The sequence below is a fragment of the Micromesistius poutassou genome, assembly GCF_964030765.1.
Source record: "Micromesistius poutassou genome assembly, chromosome: 2".
Taxonomy (NCBI): Eukaryota; Metazoa; Chordata; class Actinopteri; order Gadiformes; family Gadidae; genus Micromesistius; species Micromesistius poutassou.
In genome coordinates, this window is record NC_140272.1 from 13,197,261 (window position 1) to 13,214,114 (window position 16,854).

At 50.7% G+C, this 16,854-nt stretch overlaps 1 protein-coding gene across 2 annotated transcripts in view; it reads right to left on the minus strand.

Annotated features, from left to right (window-relative positions):
• Positions 1 to 290: 290 nt before the first annotated feature.
• magi1b (membrane associated guanylate kinase, WW and PDZ domain containing 1b) overlaps positions 291 to 16,854 on the minus strand; it is an 86,294-nt gene continuing 69,730 nt past the window's right edge. For both annotated transcript variants that reach the window (XM_084464306.1, XM_084464305.1), the window contains exons 16-23: positions 16,027 to 16,118; positions 13,681 to 13,873; positions 11,477 to 11,938; positions 9,010 to 9,177; positions 5,752 to 5,839; positions 5,223 to 5,295; positions 3,727 to 3,873; positions 291 to 911 (exon numbers count right to left, since the gene is read on the minus strand). In XM_084464306.1, the coding sequence (XP_084320432.1) occupies positions 723 to 911; positions 3,727 to 3,873; positions 5,223 to 5,295; positions 5,752 to 5,839; positions 9,010 to 9,177; positions 11,477 to 11,938; positions 13,681 to 13,873; positions 16,027 to 16,118 (1,412 nt within the window). In that variant the 3' untranslated portion in view covers positions 291 to 722. The remainder of the gene's footprint in view (positions 912 to 3,726; positions 3,874 to 5,222; positions 5,296 to 5,751; positions 5,840 to 9,009; positions 9,178 to 11,476; positions 11,939 to 13,680; positions 13,874 to 16,026; positions 16,119 to 16,854) is intronic.

The window sequence follows — 16,854 nt, forward strand, 5'->3', positions numbered from 1 at the left end:
TGAACACAGTTCCTGTTGCTGAAAAAAGCCTTGGAATTCAGTAGCTTACATTCACCTTCAATAAATAACATAAATATGCTTCTCATCGCACCCTAACAGAGAAACGCCCCGGGAGGATTCTCCCTGCCCCGCTTGAATTCCATTTCATTATGGGATGCATGGTATACGGTCCCCCCCCCCCCTGCCCCCAAGCCCCTCTCCTCCATCACTAAGCTAAGTATGTCACTTGGGGGGGGGGGGGGGGGGGGGGGGGGGGGTGGAGTATGGATGACATTTCCTGCTCACCGCAGCCCCCTCTCAGTCCGTTCCAGTAGTGGGGGGGGGGGGGGCTTGTTCTGGGGCCTGGCGGTGGGCCAGGAGAGAGATGGATGACGGTGGGGTGACATGGAAGTTGCGGTCAGGTGATCAGGTGATGATCCAATGGATGTCGCCGACTGGCCCCCCCGACCCCCAACCCCCCCACCCCATCGACCCACCCATGTTTCAAACCCCCCCAAAAAACCCACAACATATCTATCATGAGTCCATCCATGAGCGGGGGGCAATGTGACCGGGTCCGAAGGGGAGAGCGCCACCACCAGCACCTCCACCAAGAGAGAGTGAGAGAAGAGATGCACCCTCCCACCAACACCACCACCACCACCACCGACACCACCGACACCACCACCGACACCACCGCAACCCCTCCCCCCCTCCCTGCTCACGGCCACCCGGCCGGGTCCTCAGGGCGTGAAGACGGGGGAGAAGGGGATGTTCTCGTAGATGGACCCACCATATTCGGGCACCGAGCCGTCGCCCCGCTTCAGCAGCAGGTGGGCGCGCCGGCCGCCGCTCTTGATGAGCTCGATGGCGCGCGCGTGCTTCATGCCCTTGGTGCTCTCGCCGTTGATCTCCAGGATCTCATCCCCTACCTGGAGACCGACACAGAGGAGAGGAGAGGAGAGGAGAGCAGGCCGGGGGGGGGGGAGGAGGAGGAGAGGAGAGGTTAGAGGATGGAGGAGAGGGGAGAAGGGGAGGGGAGGGGAGGGGAGGGGAAGAAGAGATGAGGGGAGGAGAAGAGGAGAGGAGGAGAGGGGATGGAAGGAGAAGAGGAGAAGAGGGGAGGAGAAGAGGAGAGGAGGAGAGGGGATGGAAGGAGAAATGGAGAAGAGGAGAGGAGGGGAGGGGAGGAGAGGAGGGAGAATGGGAGGCCGGGGGGAAGGGAGGGAGAATGGAAGGGTGAGGGACGGGAGGGAGAACCGGGAGGAGAAAAGGGACGAAGGTTTTAGGAGTGAAACAGGGAGGGGGGAGAGAGGGAAATACAAGGACAAATAGGGAGCGAACATGAGCTAATGCCACAGATCGTAATCCTCAGTGCAAGAACCATCCTCCGAACAGCATAAAACAAACAACAACCCTGGAGAAGAAGAAAATCTAAAAAGCGCCAATTGCATTGAAAAGCCCTGACGGCAAAGTTGGCACAGAGAGACTGAGTGACAGCAAGGAGGAGAAAAACGGAACAAAACAACAGCTCCCTTTTTCTATTTCTCCCCCTTCACGCCTGCAGTTAACTGTCAGTAGTGTCTGTGCCCAGGGAATACCTCGCTGGCAGAATGTAGGTCTCACACACACACACACACACACACACCTCACTATTAATATCACACATAAATTGGCATGTACGCAAACCCATATGTATATGTACCCACAAGCATTGCACGCACACCCGCAATGCAAACACACACACACACACACACACACACACACACACACACACACACACACACACACACACACACACACACACACACACACACACACACACACACACACACACACACACACACACACACACAAAAAATATGTCAAACAGTCTCCTCTTGCCATTCATCTGAATATGCATGTGGATAAGTGTGAAGTCTTCAGCCCAAATAGCGAATTCTATCTCCCGCTCCGATCACATTGCATGCGCTTTTGGCAAATGTGTTGACAGTTAAGACATAATAAATTAAAAAGCATTCCTTATATCGCCCCAATCGGCCTATAACAGCCTGTCTTGGCGTGCTGCAGTAGCGTTAATGAAGGTGTGTGTGTGTATGTTCCAGGGGACAGGGGTACAACAACACCTTTCAGCTAGCATGTTAGCTCGTTGCAGCTCCTTAGGCAAGCGGTTCCGATTCAGTCAGTGCGTTTACATGACACTCAAGAAAGTCAAATTATTGGGTTAGTCCAACTATGATTGGATTACTAAGATGCATGTATACACCTTAGTCGAGCTAAAATCGAATCGAATTGGGTTTCTCATAGTCGAATGGGAATGGGATTGGATTAGGCGTTGAATTGCGATCTGCGCATGGTCGAGATCTTTTCCCGGGGCCGTGAGCCGGAAGTAGAAGGAGACGATAGTCGTGTTGTCGCCGTCGGAACACGAGAAACGGTGATTTATTTTAAAAGGTGGTGCAGAAGATGGAGGCGGTGAATGTAGTTACCCCTATAAGAATTATGTCTGGTACTTCCACAACAAGTAAAGTAAGTTCAAATGATATGGACCCGAAGTGAAGCTGTCTACTGAAAACATCTTTCTCGAATGCAGGCTCCTGAGTTTGTTGTTGCTGGTGACGTAAAGAGGTCAACCGGTGGCTCTATTACCACTAGTTGAAATGGGCACAGCGCCACCTATCTACCAGGGAATGACACGCTTTGGCCAATGAATGGATTTACTCACCGCCATGTATACTCGGACAATTGCAGTTGTCCAATTGCGGAGCATAGTCAAACTATGGCTTTAATCGGATTAAGCTGTGCATGTAAACGTACTGACTGTTTCACATCTCACCGTAATTAGGAGCCACATAATGCAGAGCCAATTATAGCCATGAGTGCTGGCTGCTTTTTTTTTCTTCTTCTAATGGATACAGAGGAGAGGAGGAGGGGCTGCCTCCATTAACTGCTCTTTAATGAACCGCTAGAAGTGGGTATATAGCCCATGCAAAGCAGTGTGTGAGTGTGTGTGTTAATGACATCTCAAGCGTTTCCCCCCCCCGGTCCCTGCTATGCAACACACTCAACACCACTTTGAGAGCGATCTCATCCATTTACTGACCGACAGGTCTCTAGCAGACGCGGAATACAGTGTACGCTCCGTCCCTTTATGGCTTTGGACGGGACGGGCCACTGCACACGTGAACAACAACCTCTTGCCGTCAAAATGAGTAAGACGTAGTAGAGACTTGGGCAATATTGACCCTGAATCCAGTCGATTCTATCACATTTATATTCAGCGGCCGACCAGCTGAACGACGTGTTCGCTCCTCCTCCGCAATCGCTCGTCAAGAGAGAGAGAGAGAAAGAAAAAACAAACAAACAAACAGCACAGTCCTGTGCGGTTCGTCGGATACAAACGCGCGGCCACGCGCTCAAAATAACTTCCCCCCCGAGTGGGCGTGGATGAAGAGGCAAACACGGCGATGAAACCCCCGGGAAAAAAGCAGAAAAAAGGACGAAGAGTCAGCTGCAGCGGTCGCAGGGAGCGGAGCGCGTCGGGTGTGTTGTAAACAACCTCCCCCAACCCCGGAGCCAGCCTGCTAGCTTCTCCTAGGCACAGAGTCTCAGATTCCCCCCCGAGGTCACACTCCACAGAGAGCTCTAGGCAGGCTGTTCAGCACGCCCCGCGCCCCAGCCAATTAGCGTTGCCGGCCTTGGTGTGCGGGCGGTGTGTGTGCGGTGTGTGTGGGCGGAGCCTCGTACCCTCATCATGCCGTTGCGTACGGCCGCCCCCTCCTCCGCCAGGCGCAGCACGTACAGGTCCATGTTGTACTCCTTCCCGCCCCGCAGACTGAACCCGAAGCCCTTGTTGTCCCGGTCCAGGTCCACCGAGTACACCTCACCGTCCTGCTGACACACGGACACACACACACACACAGAAAAATAAATACAATTTGCATCAAGGTCACTTTAGTGACATCTCCATCAACTGAGTGCATGTGTGTGTGTGTGTGTGTGTGTGTGTGTGTGTGTGTGAGTGAGAGCATGTATAGTTTGAAGTCGACTCCAGGGGACGCGATGTGTGTGTGTGTGTGTGTGTGTGTGTGTGTGTGTGTGTGTGTGTGTGTGTGTGTGTGTGTATAAATGGCATCTTCAGGACAGTTGCCTATTTCTAATAGGAGACAGTATGTGTCCCACAGTGTCTGCGTCTGTGCGTTTAGAGGAATCAATAAATGATTAATGCTGTTGGCTCATTATGGACAAAAAAAGGGAGGCATGGAAATGTATGTCATGGTGAGGGTGAGGGGGGGGAGACAGCAAAATGGAAGGGGGAGGGAGACTGAGACGGCAACAGAGAGCGACAGAGAGAGAAAGAGACAGAGATAGAAAGAGAGACAGAGATACAGAGAGAGCGAGAGAGCGACAGCGACAGAGAGACAGAGACAGCGAGAGAGAGAGAGAGAGAGAGAGAGAGAGAGAGAGAGAGAGAGAGACGCACAAGGGCACAGAGAAGGTCGCCGCCCGTGTCCTCCTGTCCTCCTCTGGCGGAGGAGCAGCCTATCTGTGCGCGCCATCTCCGCGCCGTCACATTAATTCAGCGGGGCGGCGCGCGGCCCGGGAGCTCACCGTGAAATCTAATGAGCCTTTAGCTTCCTGAACCTTCTCTCAGAGGACAGATGGCGCAGGCGAGACTCGCTTGGATTCAATTTTTTTTTATTGTGTTGGTCATCGTGTGCAAGCAGGGCAGGACAGAACAGGTGAACGACTGGAACAAGGTTTGGCCGGCTAGAGGCCGGCTGTAAATGTCATCAAGACACGGATGAAGTGAGAGCTGTGGTGCGTGTATGTGTGGAAGGGGTTGAGAGAGAGAGAGAGAGAGAGAGAGAGAGAGAGAGAGAGAGAGAGAGAGAGAGAGAGAGAGAGAGAGAGAGTGAAAGAGAGAGACAGGAGAAGAGCGAGACAAAGACAGAGAGAGGTGAATGTGATGCATAGGTGACTTGGCTGGTTGGGGTTTCGTAGAGAGAAGGGTGACAGCCTGGAGGAGTGACATGGGCGTGCATGCGTGCGTGCGTGTGTGTGTGCGCGTGCGTGTGTACTTAGCGAGTTTGCGTGTGTGGATGAGTGACATGTAAAAATGCGTGTTGCGGTGGCTACATGGCGGTTCCGACAGGCTGGTAACAGGGTGGACAATAGGCTGGATGGACGGATGGCTAAAAGGAGGATGGAGGAAGGACCAGGGCGGGTTGAGGGGCACTTACCTGTGCCGGGGGCAGGGGCGGAGGTCCTTGCGGGGCTTTGAACTCATACGACTCCTGTTTTGGTTTGGTGTTTCTGTGGAAATGTAAGTGTAAGTGCCCGGTGAGTGGGTGCTACTATATGGCAACATTAAAACATGAACCTCATTACGGACGACCTGGTTGGCCCAGATAATGTAAGCAGTTGGTTGATGCGAACCCAGGTTTGAATCCCGCCTGTGGTCCTATCACAAGCGCTTTGAGTGGCCACTGGTTAGAAAAGCTATACTGTATATATGCAGTCCATTTACCATGGATGGCTCTTCACCGTCTCATCCATAAAAAAAATAAACACATTAACTAGATTATTATCATGTAGCTAGCTCAAGAATGTTCCATTTATCCAGCATTCCTTTGTTGTCCGAACCAACAAAACAAATCAAAAGGGAGAAAAAAAGACATAATAAGAATAATGAGATCAAATGACAGTGGTCCTGTCAACTTTGATAGGTGTAATGTTGAAAAGACTCCGGTTCCCAGAATGCCCCTTTACCTGGCCTCGGCCTGCTGCTGGGGGGCGTGAGTGGTGGTGATGGTGGCGATCTTCTCTGCGTTGGTCAGCAGGGAGGCGTTGGAGGACTCTGGAGAGAGGAGGCAAGGAGGACAGGCTGGATGAGAGCCGGGAGGACTCAAGACAGGCTCACGTGAATCAGCTCACACGGACGGGGAGAATTACGTTACGAGAAGAAGGCCACCTGAATACAAGCGGGCCACCTGCCCGGTAACCTCTTCGTCTGAATAAAGTCATCCGTTTTTACTGTTGAAATGTAAACGGCCAAACGTAAAAAACGTGTGAAGGGTAATTTGCCAAAGCGCACGCGGTGGCGTTGTGGAAGCTTCATTTTCCGCTCTTCAAGGCCGGAAACCTGGGGTTGCATAGACCTCAAAGGTTTAGCGCACACGCGCACACACGAACGCACACACTCCCCGCCCACACATTCTTTTCAGTCTCAGTCTCTCGTTTGTTCTCTTTAATCCCCATTTATCCCGTTCTCTCCGTCCGCTCTTCAGCAGACGTTGAGCCTTCTGTTGGAGTACCCGTCTATCGTTTTATACATCTCTACTTCTCAGTTTGCACTCTGATGCCTCTATACTGCAGGGTTGCTACGCGTGAGCATTTTCCCATGAGTAAAGTTCTTTGATGAATAGATAAAGCATTGCGAATATATAATATACAAACTCGGTATCAATGATCTGAGCGAGAATATAAACAAACAAATGATTGCATTCGTGAGCATGCAATTCTTTGCTCTTCCTTACTTCATAAATGGCAAACAAATCATAGAAGGTCAAGATGAAAATCTATACATTTTCTCAGAATCCACTCATCAATCGGCCAATCAATTCATCCACTAATGGTTTCAGCGCCGCTCTACACCCGTAACACTCATCATTCAGACCCGTCTGTGTGTGCTCCCGGCTCTCTTCATGAATTCCAGACACATCGGAATGACGTCATCCCACACAGAACAGAACAGAGCACGTCCGCTTCAAGGTGAGCGGGGGACAACTCGGGGAGGAGGAAGAGTGTGTGTGTGTGTGTGTGTGTGTGTGTGTGTGTGTGTGTGTGTGTGTGTGTGTGTGTGTGTCTCTATGTCTGTGTGTCGGTGTCTCTGTGTGTGCGCGTGTGCATGCGCGCGTGTACGTATGTGCGCGTGCGGGATGGGGGTAATCTAGTCTCCAAAATCTCATTCCTTCAATGCCTTGGTGAAATCTCCCGTTTGGCCATTGGTTAGAGACGATACCATCTATCAACACCGTAGGATTGCAGAACAGGCGCTGGTTGCGGGCCTCGGTCAATCACGTATGCATTGCTGTGCACCCTGCCCGTCCTGAGGTGTGCCGACAGGGTGAAGAGAGGGGACACGCTGTCAGGTCAATATGGTTCCAGACCTCCAGAAAAACGGCAAAATACACGAAAGAAGAAACCAGACATGGCCGGGCCTTATGAACAGCGGCGTGCTCATCCATGTGCGCATGAAGACACGACAGGCGTGACGTGAGTGATGGGAGATACAACTCCAGAAAGCTAAAGAGACAAGCATCCGATATTTTTTTGTTGGGTGGGGGTAGGGTGGGGCTGTCATGTTCTGTGCCGGTGTTTTTGTCAAACTGTCTGTCGGTCTGTTTGCCTGGCAGATAACACGAAACGCAGGGCACTGCTTTTATTGTCTCACTGCTGTTTCCCCCAATCGGTCCTGCTGTGAGTTTTTTCAGGCAGAACAGTATCAGCGCACGGTTTGTCACCCGCGCCGTGCAGAAAAACAGCCATCAAAAAAGAAGGATAGCTCCAATTTTCAAATGCACGCTGTTTGATAACAGGCACACTCGCACACACACACACACACACACACACACACACACACACAAATACATTCACTTACACACACACACACACATCCACACACAAACAGTCTCATCTCCACGTTACGCAAGGTGTGGTGGGAACACTTGTATAAGAGGCCCCATAACAATTCTCCATTATTGCTAGTGTGTGTACACTGACACACACACACACACACACACACACAAACACACAACAAACACACACACCGTATCTAAATTGCTCTACCATGTTTCAGATTTTTGGGGATGCTGGAGGCATAAAAAACAAATGCTGGAAATAAGAAGAAGAAGAGGAAGAAGAGGGAGAATGGGTACAGCCCCCCATCCCTTCTGTGGAGAGCGTGGGAGTTCCAGTCCCCTTTGAACACTCCATAGAGGGGAACTCTACGGAGGAGGCTTTATATAATGGATACGGAGCGGCTGACTTCATCGCCAAACAATGTTCTAATAGAAAGCCACCACACCCATCATCTTCACCATCACCATCACAGACCTGATCATTATCATCACACACCGTCATCCTAATAACCATCATCATTATCATCATCTCCATCAACGTCATCATCATCATCATCCTCAAAGGCATCAGCATCACCATCACCACCAACACCATCACAGTCCTGATCATTATCATCAGTCACCGTCGTCCTAATAGCCATCATCGGCGTCATCATTATCTCCATCACCATCCTCAAAGGCATCACCATCACTATCACCGCCCTGACCATCGCAGCCTCTGAAGGGTTGAAACGCTGCCTCGATACGAAGGGCTCTGATCAGCCTCTGCCTCCAGGAGGCTGAGGTGTGGGCTGACGTTGCCGTTGTCTCCACGTCTGACTCAGAGAGGTAGACCGCTTGTTTCAATGTGCGCCGGAGTCCCCCGCGACGCACCGCTAAACGTGTCGGAGCGCGCTAAACGGCAACTAGAAACCCTGAGTCACAGCAAACGGGGCACTGTGGCGAGCCCGGCCACTGCTCAGGGCGGTGAACAACTGGGGCTGGGAGGCTCTCTCTCGCCGGCTAGGCTAACTGTGATTACATTCGGGAGGGGGATGGGGGATGGGGGGGGGGGGGGGGGGCAGATTAGCACACCCTCATACCGACAAATAATACTAAACATTTTTGGATTGACATTCACACACAAATACATACACACGTGAACATGACACGGACACACATACATGGAAACAAACAGTAACACATACATCTGTGCACGAACAGAAACGCACATCAATACGTGAACACTCAACACTCAAACACGTACATATATGAACACGTACAAACACTACAGACACAGATACACGGACACAAACACACACACACAAATATGTACATGAACAGAAACACACACACCAATAAATACATACACGCACACACACCCACTCTCCAGCCCACCCACACTGACCGTCTCCGGGTATGATGCGCAGGGTGACGGTGTTGCCGGCCTCCTTGATGAGGTTGACGATGTCCGAGTGGGACTTGTTGGTGATGGAGCAGTTGTTGACGGCCAGGATGCGGTCGCCCACCTTCAGCTTCCCGCAGCGGTCCGCCGGGCTGCCCTCGATGATGCGCCCTATTTTGTGGGGCATGGCCACACATGCATTGCCAGCTATGGTCACCCGTGAACAGAGTGCGTGTGCGTGTGTGCGTGTGTGTGTGTGTGCGTGCGTATGTGTGTGTGCAGCATGTGCGCGTAGGTGTGCAGCGTGTGTGCAGAGAGATAGAAGAACAAAAAGGGGGAAAGATGCAAAAAGGAGAGAGGGGCAAGGGAGAAGAGAGATAAGGAAAGGCAAGTTTAGGGGTTAGTTCACCGAAGCCCAGAGCTTGTTTAGAAACAAAGACAGAGGGGTCACACCTGGAGAGAAGGCACTCCGAGGTTCCGGCAAAAAATGGTTACTAATGCGTCAGGGTTTGTTTTATCATCTCCCCCGTTCCGGTCGACGCTCGTCGTAAATCAACTTCTCAAGTGAATCAGATCAGGGGAGGGGGAAAAAAAGACGGAGCTGAACTCTGATATGTTTTTTTTTTTGCTCTTTGATGTTCCCGTCCGCCCTCTGGCCGCCGTCCTTTCTCTGCTCTCAACGCAGAGCGTCCTCGGGCTGCTCTCCACCCAGGCGGGGGGGGGGGGGGCATCTGGTTCTATTTGTATGAGACAGCCTGCCTGCAGCAGCACGCTGGTAATGAGAACACACACCCGGGTCGACACTCACTAATACAGACACCTGTGCAAACTTTGGAGACAAGGAACGTGCACAGCCCCGGGGGCCACCGCCATCCAACCACCCCCACCGACCACCCCCACCATCCTCCTCCTCTTCCTGTGTGTCTGCCTTCAGTCATTAAGAGAGAGAAATGGACACACACGCGCGCACACACACTCCTTTCATTCTTTCCCTGTCTCTGCCCTTTTCCATGTCATATTCCGCTAACTCTCTAACATCCTCCTCCTGTTTTATGTGCTACATAGCCGCCTCATCCAGAAGCTCTCCACTTGTCTTCCCCCTATAGGAGCGGGCTCTGACGGGCTATGAGCCAGCAAGTCAAGAGAGGGGAGGGAGGAGAGAGGAAGGGAGAGGAATTGAAAGAAAGATGAGGGAGGGGGGGGGGGGGGGAGGAGGAGAGGGTACTTTTCAAATAAGCAGCTGCAGAGATGGGCACTAGCTTTCTTCCCCCCCTCCAACACATGAAACTTTGAGGTTTCAAACGTCCATTGCTTCTCTTGCTCTCTGCTTTTCTTCCTGTCCCTCCGTTTCTCCCTCTCTGTCTTGATCTAGCCGGCAGAGTGGACAGGCCGACTGCACGGACGGACGTCCACGTTTATTTTTCTACCTTGAGCGTTTCAAATCAGCTGATCAGTGAGCCAAGCGCAGCAGGGCTCCCGGAGAGAACAGCATTAGATACACCGAGAGCGGCACGGATCCACACAGCTAAGGCACCATCGGTAGCTAACACACTGCAGGGAATAAAGGCACTAACCGTATGTACACAGGAACATGTGCTTTGTTTGTTTTTACAAATTGATCTACAAAAAAAGGGGGGTGTATACGCAGCCGAATCAGAGAAATAAATGTACTTTTGAATAGCTACCCCTGAACATTAACACCACAGGAGAGACAACCAATGATTCACGTCATTTGAATAAAAACTGGGTAAAACTGGGTGAGAAGAGGAGGTGAAGCAAATAATGATAGGTTCTCTATTGTAGTCCCGCACTCTCGACTCAAATGCAATTCTGCAGACAGGTTCCTCTGTTAATCTAGCACCGCCATTCAGGTTCACGAGGTAGTCATTAGCTTTAAGGTGCTTAACAGGAGTCACTAAAGTGCTGCTGGCGCGGAGCATTAAATAAGATTCATGTTAATTGTCCTCGGTAAGAAGCTTTATGAGCAGCACAGAGCAGCGAAAAGGAGAACCAAAAGTGTCAGGGGTTTGACAGTCGCAGGAGAAAATAGCACAGAAAAAGATGAGGCACTTTTTTGAAGACGAGAGGATATTGATCTGAAGAGAGACTGTAAATAGCGCAGGTTCACCGGTTGTCTCAGCGCTTGTCAGGCGAGCGAGCGCCTCAGAGACTTCACGCGAATACAAAGCAGGGGAGGACAGATGCAGAGTCCAGTGGGGGGGGGGGGGGGGGGGGAGCGCAGAGAGCCACGAGTTTGTTTGCTTGTCTCGTTTTTAAATCGCTGTGCGTGTGCGTGTGTACTTTAGCGACGAGCGTGTTGTTGTGGACACACGTCTGTGCGTGATTCATCATCCCCAAACCAAACATTACAACATAATAACGTGACAATGTGCCAAAACGACGAACAAACCCCCCCCCCCCCCCCCCTCCCTGATAACACAACCTGCCCCGGTGATCACGTCTCTCTTACCGAAGGTGGTGCCGGCCTCGGGCCGCGACACGGAGGACACGATGACGAAGCCAAAGCCCTCGTTCTCGCCGCGGCGGATCTCCACGTCGTAGGGGTGCAGGGCGGAGGAGGAGGGCTGGGCGGGGGCCGGGCCGGGCCCCGCCGCCGCCGCGTTATTGTGCGGCTGCTGGGAAGAGGAGATGACCGGGGGAGGAGGCGGTGGAGGAGGACCCGCCGCCGAGGAGGCCGTCATAGGTGCGATGGTGCTGCCTATACCCCCGCCACCGCCGCCGCCACCTCCACCGCCGCCGCCGCCGCCGCTGCCGATGCCCGAAGTGGAGCCGCTGCCGGAGCTGACGGTGTTGAGGGAGTTCTGGCTGCCTTGCGGCGTGCGCTTGCCCATCTCCTCGGTGAGGCTGGGCGCCTGCGTGCTGCTGTGGTGCGAGGAGGCCGGCGATGGCGGGACGTCCCCCTCGGCCTTGACTGCAGGAGGAGAGCAGACGAGAGCAGACGGTCAAGCGGGGAACAACGACGACAGTACTACTCGTACATGTGTAATGGACGGACGGGATGGAGGGGAAAAGAGGAAGGTGCTGGGAATGAACGAATTAAAAAAGGTTGTGAGTGTGCACAACATTGGCTGTGGGAGTCAGCGGCGGATATATACATAGCTCACGTAACAGGCACGGCTCTTTCCACTGCAGTGTGCGGATAAAAGGAGAGAAGGGGAAAATAAAACTGGAGGCTTGCAGCCGCAACAGAGCGCTGGATGTGTTTTCACAGAGGGGAATAAGGAGCTGGGTGGTGGGTTTTTTTTTCCCCATGAGATTTCTGGATAGTTCATTTACTTTCAGGCTATGTGAGGGGAATGTTGTCGCAGGGCACACTGGTGCGCTGACGTCAATGTCCAATCTGTCTCCATTCGACTCATGTGTACGTTCTCTACCGAGGCGTCCTGCCAAGGACGAAACTAGGATGCAGTGAGAGAGACAGAGAGAGAGAGATCCAGAGAGAGTGAGAGATCCAATGAGAGAGAGAGATCCAGAGACACACAGAGAGAGAGAGAGAGAGAGAGAGAGAGAGAGAGAGAGAGAGAGAGAGAGAGAGAGAGAGAGAGAGAGAGAGAGAGAGAGAGATCCAGAGAGAGTGAGAGATCCAATGAGAGAGAGAGATCCAGAGACACAGATAGAGAGAGAGAGAGAGAGAGAGATCCAGAGAGAGTGAAAGACCCAGAGAGAGAGACCCAGAGAGAGAGAGAGAGATCCAGAGAGAGAGAGAGAGATCCAGAGAGAGCGAGAGATTCTTTACCGGTTCAAAGGGTCCAGCCTTGTTGCTGCCAATACTGATTACAATTGAACAGGTAATTTGACCCTGGTCACTCGCTGGCAGTGCACTCGAAGGCATTGTGATGAAGACAAATGTGTGTGTGTTGGGCAGATGCAGCACAACACACGGCTGCTTGGACACTGCGGCCTCAGACGACCTTCTGTCGACTCATTAAGGGGAGGAGGCAGGGACTGGGAATACACTGTGGGGCACCAGTATAAAAAGGTGATCCGTGCCAGGCTGAAACACCAGCCTGTGGGCAGTTTATCAAGCACTGCTTAGGATTTAAGAGACCTACAGGAAGCCGTGGTTTATGCTTTACGGCCGCGCTACTATCCATTTCTTTGGGTTGTAGACGGGCAGCCATTAAAATGCATCAAAACAACACAGACGGGAGCGGTAAATATAGAACATCAGGAGAGGGCCTCAAAAATAAATGAAAACAACAAACAGGGGGTTCCAAGCCATCTCGTTTGGATGTTCGCCCTATAATAGAGCTGGGTGTTGCATCAATATAACTACAGACAGGGGGGGGGCATTGGCTCTGAACTGTGTTATAGTCGTCTCAAGATATCTATTATTATTTGATGATTTAGATACAAGATATCTAAATCATCAAAGTTCTATGTTTTGAGTACTATGTTTGTCTTTTGTGTGTGTGTTTGTCGTGAAAAATCCTGTGTGTGTGTTTGTCGTGAAAAATCTTGTGTGTGCGTTTGTCTTCAAAAATCCTGTTTGTTGTGTGTGTGTGTGTGTGTGTGCGTGTGTGTGCGCGTGTGCTCCTAAATAGCATAGAACCCACGCATACATCAACATCAAGCCTTCGGGTACAAATCAAAAACTGTGATTTTGGGGACCAAACCCCACTTCCGGGGGGGGGGTGGTCTCTCCATGATTACCGGCGTAGCTGGTCTTGCGCCTCACAGTGAGGTTGACGTGGCCCTGCTTGGCCGCCTGCTGCATCAGCTGCACCACCAGCTGGTGGGACTTGCCCACCACCGCCGTGCCGTCCACGCAGATCAGCTCATCGCCTGAGCGCAGGCGGCCGTCCTCATCCGCCGCGCCATACTTCACTATGTGGCCGATGTAGATCTGGGGGGAGGGGGCGGGGGGAGAGAGGGTGGGTGAGTGCAGGTACACACATGACGCCAGTAGACCAGAGAGAAGGGACTGGGGACATGGAGCGGATTGCTTTTAATATGAAATCACCCAAAAAGTCACACTACAGAATTGATTCTAAGGAAGATCCCTGGCTTTGGTGTCGCATGCCAGCAACAAGCTTGTGGGAAGTGACGCAAATGAGCTAATTGGGATATTTTAGTGTATCCTTTGAACAATAGAGGATAGAAAAAAAAAAGCATTTGAGCTCCAAAACAGCTTTGTAATAGCTTTGAGTGGGAGAGGGATAGCTTGCTAATATATGTTATGTGATATAGATTAAATACATCTGGTAATTAAGCAGCCTGCATCTTCTGTCTCCATCAAGATCCTTTCTTCTCCCAGTCATGGCGAAAGCTTAGTGTTATCTGCCACAAAGCTGGTGTGTGTTTCTGTGCTTCTGTGTGTGTGTGTATCAGTGGCGATTTCTCTAAGACTGCAAGGGAAGCTCAGCTTCCCCTAAAATTTCCAAAATTAAATGGTCAAATATATATTGTTGTGTTAACATTTCATTTGCTAAAAATGCGTTAAAACACGTCCATCTCGAAGACGAGTTTGTTCAGAATCAGCTGCTTATCGCAGGTCGACTGACTCGATGTCCTTCTCATTCATTCCCGTAGCGTCACATTGCATTTGCCTGTTGAAGCTCAGCGTCCATCCACTTCAATGGGGCTGCATAGAACAGCTTTTTTTAGTGCGTCGAAAGTCGACGGTCATTGGATAATGCTGCGATTATGTCCCTCCCACGGACGCTCAGCGTCTCTGGGGGTGAATGGAGGAGTGGGCTGGCCTGGACGCTGGGCTTCTGCGTGATAATTGGAGGATTTGCGAAAGACTGAGTTGCCGTTTGATTGACAGCGATTTTGAACTATAAAAAGTCACCGGAGCTCTCTTCATTTTGCAAGCGAGTCGAAAGACGAACTGCAACTTATTTCTTGATATTTGCTTGGTGAAATTGCTAGACAATTTTCATAGTACATTTCATACACTTATTCACACAATTCCTTGCTTCAATTTAACATAATTCCCACATTTCCTTGTTCAAGTTTAATATCGTTTTGGTAGTTGGTAGCCATCACTTTGATTCAGGGAGCCTGAGGTCTGAACTTTAAGTCCTGTATTCAGATCAGGACTTGCAGGGTGACAGGGGAAAGCTGTGTGATTTCTTGGTGTTCCTTAAAGACATGGAGTTGGACAGTGCAATGCCTCAGCTTTACAAACTGTTCTCATTAGTGGCAACAATTGGAGCTACGTCTGCAGGTGTAGAAAGGAGCTTCTCCTGTTTTAAAAAAGTCCTACACCCGTAACACAATCGGCCATGGCTGTTTAAGCAGCCTAGCTCTGCTGGCCATTGAGAGGACACTGGTCAAGTCACTGGAGAATACAGCTAGTTGGTATGAAAGGAACAGAATTTACATATACATAAATTGACAATTTATATGATGTAGGCCGAAAATGAGCTTCCCCTCTTTGAAAGACCAGCAGCCGCCACTGGTGTGTATGTATATGTGTGTGTATGTGTGTGCGTGTGCATGTAGCCCAGGTGCAGTGTGACTGCAACCTAGTATGCTGGCTGACCCCCCCCGAAGCTTGTGAATCATTAGCTTCTGCTTTTAATCGAGACGTGCGGACAAGTGAAAAATAACAAACAACTTTATTTTCAAAAGACAAAAAAATAGAAAAAGCCACGCCCGTTCAGCGTTCAACAGGGTGATTATTTCAAGAGGCTGATTGAAGTTAGCGCAGCCGGATCAAAAGGAGGCCGTTTTGTTGAAATCTCTGCGAGATAAAATGGAGCCCAACAAGCAAAGCAATACGCTTAGAACTAGCTGGTGGTGGAAGTGGCGGCGTGAAACCACTTTGAATAACCCAGTGGACTCCAATTAGTCTGGCTGTCTGGATAAGCACAATCGGCCACCAGATTATCAACACTAATTTGATATGTATTTGTTACCGCATTCTTAGCTTGTTTCTAAACAAAGTCACTGTGACTGAAGGGACAGCGTGGGGTCCATGTCGCTCCGTTGGAGGGTGGTCCACAAACAGGAAGGAGGGACCAGGAAATGGGCATAAAGAGCCAGACTTACCGGCTCCCCCGCCTCGTTCCCTCCCAGGATCCTGAAACCGAATCCGGTGTCCTTCCTCCACAGGAATATATCTTGCTCCTGGAAGTCTGGAACTGCAACAAAAGATGACACATTCGTCATTAGCCTAACTGGCTGCAATACAGCACAACGTGACACCCGATGGCCAACCCAATTATGAGCGCGCAAAGAAGTGCAGAGAAGAAGGGAAGAAAAGTAATTGGCTAAAATGTGTGTTTGTTTGTGGAATTTTCTACATTTTATCAAAAACCTGGAGGCTCTTGGTGCTGGAACAAAATCTACTCTCAACAAGAGTTGTAATAACGTCTTGTACTGCTTCAATCCTCTGTACTGAAGTCAATTCAAACGTTTTTTCGTACAAACTGTCAAAACACCTCACCTCAATTGTTCTAGGAAAACGATGAAGATGAAGAGCATTGCGCAAAACAAGCTTCCAACAGAACAAAGATGACATCCATCAGAAGAGCCAAACGCATCTATACCCATCAAAAATATAAATTCCCAGGTACAGAGCAAAACTTTGGTAAGCAGCTCACACTGAGTCTATCCGTTTCACATTTAGCAGCCCATCTAGAGCCCCAAACAGCAAAAGCCTTTCCACTCCCCCAGTCGAGCCATCGCTCCACTCTCCGGGAACAGGACGCCCCTGGAGAAGGGACATGAATAATCTCAGAGACTTCTCCGTGGTCTGCTTTTCATGAATTGGCGTAGTTACTCTGAACTTCACTATTCTCCACTCCCCTTCTCAGTGCAAACGCCATTCCCACCGGCAGGCACCAGAGAGCCAACATGAGAATGGTCCATGTTTTA